Raw genomic sequence first — 3917 nt, 5'->3', positions numbered from 1 at the left:
TACCACATTTTGTGGCTTCTTCACATTCCTGATGTCGGCTAGCACAGCTCAATTCAGAGTTTAGATGGACATTACCAAGTACAGTGAAGGAGAAAGTACGTGGGGTAGGACTTGGGCTGGCCGTTGGATGTCTTTGGAAAAAGATCCACGGGAATAACCAGCGGAGGACCAGGGTTTTATGATCTGCTTGCTTGATCGAGGTGAAATCAGCACCGTTGTTGCAGATGTTGGTGACTAATTAAGCTCTAATCTATTTGTTTGTTAATTACCATGTTAACTACTAATTACGCTCAGATCGATAGGAGAGACTGTTTTAATTGTTAAGCTCTATTTTGTTTTTAACTGTTGTAGCCTTGCCTAAATAGGCACACGCTGTATTAATTTACTAACTAATTAACGCTCTAACTAATTAATGCTCCGAGTAATATTTTTGGTTAATACATGGTATATGTGTTTGTTTACTTTTCGATGTGAGACAAATGTTGACGTCCTCCCCCATCAGAGAGGATCGTCAATTCGTCACAACAAAAATGTAGCATCCGAAATTCGGAGTATCTGCGATTTCAATCGGCGTTGTCAAACTTACATGGCAGAAAAATGCTAGAAATTGAAGAAGGAATGCACAGCCTAATACACCATGCCGCAATCTGCATTGCCAAAGTTAGCCGTAACAGGCTTGCCGGAGAATCTTATAAGTCACCGGGCAATCTCGTCTCTCTACATCGCTCATCACGTGATTAGTCTATCAATTTGACGCGACTTCCACGATTCAGATCAAGAGAGATCAGCTGAACAAGTTGCTGTGGAGTAAGCTGGTGACGAAAAATGGGTACTCAGGTTTGAAATTTGGAACCTACTTCTTCTGCGAAAGTTCTTGAGTTCTTGAATTCCCATCCGAGCTTGGCGTGCCAGAGGACTCCGTGGAGGTGTAGGAGGCTTCAGGTTTTGTTAGAGCATTTGACACGGAGCTGTTTGCGCTGTACAATCTAAATCTAGTGCTAACTGGCTCCAGGGTTGTAGAGTTCAGGAAAGGAGGCTGCTTTGGGCTCGGAACTGCTGCCATAATTTCTCTATCGGTTAGCATTTCGACCACTTCGGCCATGGATGGTCTCAGAGCAACCGAAGCCTGCGTGCAAAGAAGTCCGATGCGAAGGACATTGGAAGCATCTCCTGCAGGAAAATCTTCTCCCAAGCAGGGATCAACGACTTTGGCTAGTTCGTTCGATCTGTAGAGTTTCCAAACCTGAGATCAAATGAAAGTTTTAAACAATCTTTGTCCGACGGAAAGAAGACCTGGTGAGATCTTTGTTTCAAAATTCAAATGGTTCAAAACTTACCCTGTGTAAAAGTGAATCTGGGTCGGATTCCGATCTGAAGGTGTTGTTCCTCTGGCCAGACACAATCTCAAGAACTAGAACTCCAAAGCTGTAAACGTCTGCTTTCTCCGTAAGTTGCCCTTGAGTAAGATACTCTGGCGCCATATAACCACTGTAACATGATACGATTTAAAGAATTGGATACAATTTTAAGAATTGAGAACACATTCTACTCCTTAAGGCAGGAAGATTGCAGTAACTCGAGTACTAAAGTGTTCTGAATTTGCAAATTCTCATCAAGTGCTAAAAACTTACAATGTTCCAGCAATGCCGGTACTAATATGAGACTGCTCGGAAGCAAAACATCGAGCGAGGCCAAAGTCTGCAATCTTCGGGCTGAGATTCTCATCCAGAAGAACATTGCTGCTTTTTATGTCCCTGTGAATTATTCTTACTGCGGATCCTTCGTGAAGATAGGCAAGCCCTTCAGCTGTTCCAACAATAATATCAAACCGCTCCATCCAGTTCAGAAGCTGCACCTTGTTCTTATCTACATAAATTAGACGAATCACATTTTCTGACTTGACTCGCAAGTAACGCTACACAAATTACATTTTTCGACTTCCTTTGTTCTATTGAAGAAAAATCATCTAGCTAGAGAGATGACAATTACCGAAAAGGAAGTGATCGAGGCTCCTGTTAGGCACGTACTCATAAACCAGCAGGCTCTCGGGGCCTTCGATGCTGCAACCCAAAAGCTTCACGAGGTGTTTGTGCTGAATTCCGCTGATCAAATTCACCTCGTTGAAGAACTCATCGACCCATTGCCTCGTATTGTAGATCAATCTTTTAACAGCTACTGTTTCACCATTCGGAAGCGTCCCCTTGAACACAGAACCGCCTCCCCCTTGCCCGATTTTTCTCGAGGAATCGAAATAATCAGTGGCCTTTTCGAGCGTTTCGTACTTGAACTTCAAGCTAGAGTACTTGTTGATGCTTGTTGCGGCCAGGCCTACATTGCTACGCTCTGGATAAATAATGGCATATGTTAAAACATCTGGTATGTAATTCTCATAATTTAAGATCTAAATCTATATATGCAGACGTGGCCGTAGCCGCATTGACTAGTGCAGATCTGGTTCCTTTATGCACTCGAGTTTGAATTTTCAACTCCCGTCTTAAATATTAATTTGAAGAGAATATCGTTTGTATCGGAAAAGCTAAAGAATGCCAAATTGTACCTTGTTTAATCCTTGCCAATTTTGCGTAGCCTGCATAAGCAGCAGAGAGAGAGAGCAGTAGGAAGGCAGCTGCTGCCAGAATTACTGCTATGATGATTCCTCTGCTTACTGACAGCCCTGCAAATACAAAAATGGAAAATTGGAATTGAAGATAATTGGATTATAAAATTAAAATATAATACAATAACAGTTCAGTCGAAAATGTCTAATCTTTTAAATTCTGTTTGGTCTCCCAGAAAATGAGAAGAGTGAGGTTCAATTTCTAAAGAAGTGAGAAAATAACACTTCCTTTAAAATTGCTTAGGAAGGTCAAAAACGCTTTCACACAACCGTACCAAAAGCATTTACGTTTGACTTAAAAATGAAAATAAAAAATTCCAATCCAAAAGCTCAAGTATATTTAATTAATTCAAAAACCCATGGAATAAAAAACCCTTTAAAATAAAATATATAAAATAAAAAACTTTAACTATAATTACCATGGCCTTGATCTGCAACCTGCTCTGCTCCTCCGGCATCGTCATAAAATTTCTCAGTCGAATATCTCAGGTAACACCCAGCATTCAAAGCCCTCCCTTCCTTGCTGGGTGCACACCCCATCGCCGCCTTACTTCCCTTCTCCAGGCAACTTTGACACCCAGCACTCCCCACAGTCTTCCAGCACTGCGCCAGAGCAAACACCGACCCCTTCACCTCCGCCACTCCAAACCCGCCATTTCCCGCCGCCGCCGTTGCATTCCCGATCGCAAACCCAACATTCCTCCCAAACTCCTCCTTTTCGATTTTGTCCTGTTTCGACGGGCCGCAGACCACGGTGTCGCGAGAAGAGTCGGTGGATTGGCGGTAAAATCTGTAGGAATCGTAACGAAGGAAGCACCCGTCGAGAAATATGGTGGCGGAGAGGGAGGGGAGGCAGCGGGGGATTTTCGTGCGGCTGGCGGCGTAGCAGAGGAGGCAGTCGGTGTGGGAGAGGTCATTGAAGCATTGGGCCAGGCCGTACATGGGTGTCGTGGAATTAACAAAGTGGGTGCCCCAACGGTGGGTCGATATCTGCTGAGAAAGACCCTCCATTTCTTTGACGAAAGTTGGGATAAAGCTCGGGTTCTGCCCCGGTTTCCGGCTGCCGCAGTAGAGGCCAGCTTGGGTCGTTCTGGGATCGCAGACGGCGGAGGAGAATATGGAGAGGAGGAAGAAAACCCATGTCAAGATTTTGGTACACATGACTCGTTTTGGTGACAAAAATCACCAACCAAACACCGCCAACAAGACGGAGGAGCTTGGTATATGAACTCAAACGAGCTAAATTATCAGCAACAAAACTTATTTAACAATAAATATGTCGAATTTCACAAGACCAACT

At 43.7% G+C, this 3917-nt stretch overlaps 1 protein-coding gene across 1 annotated transcript; it reads right to left on the bottom strand.

Moving 5' to 3' along the window:
- Positions 1-421: 421 nt before the first annotated feature.
- LOC137708812 (cysteine-rich receptor-like protein kinase 42) lies at positions 422-3917 on the bottom strand. Its single transcript, XM_068447963.1, has 6 exons — positions 3037-3917; positions 2558-2674; positions 1990-2343; positions 1632-1866; positions 1338-1488; positions 422-1243 (listed from the first exon to the last, which is right to left on the bottom strand). Exons 1-6 carry the CDS (start codon positions 3776-3778, stop codon positions 854-856), a joined length of 1989 nt encoding a protein of 662 aa, XP_068304064.1. The 5' UTR covers positions 3779-3917; the 3' UTR covers positions 422-853.

Source organism: Pyrus communis, chromosome 11 (assembly GCF_963583255.1).
Source record: "Pyrus communis chromosome 11, drPyrComm1.1, whole genome shotgun sequence".
Lineage (NCBI taxonomy): Eukaryota > Viridiplantae > Streptophyta > Magnoliopsida > Rosales > Rosaceae > Pyrus > Pyrus communis.
This window is presented reverse-complemented; position numbering and strand designations above follow the sequence as displayed.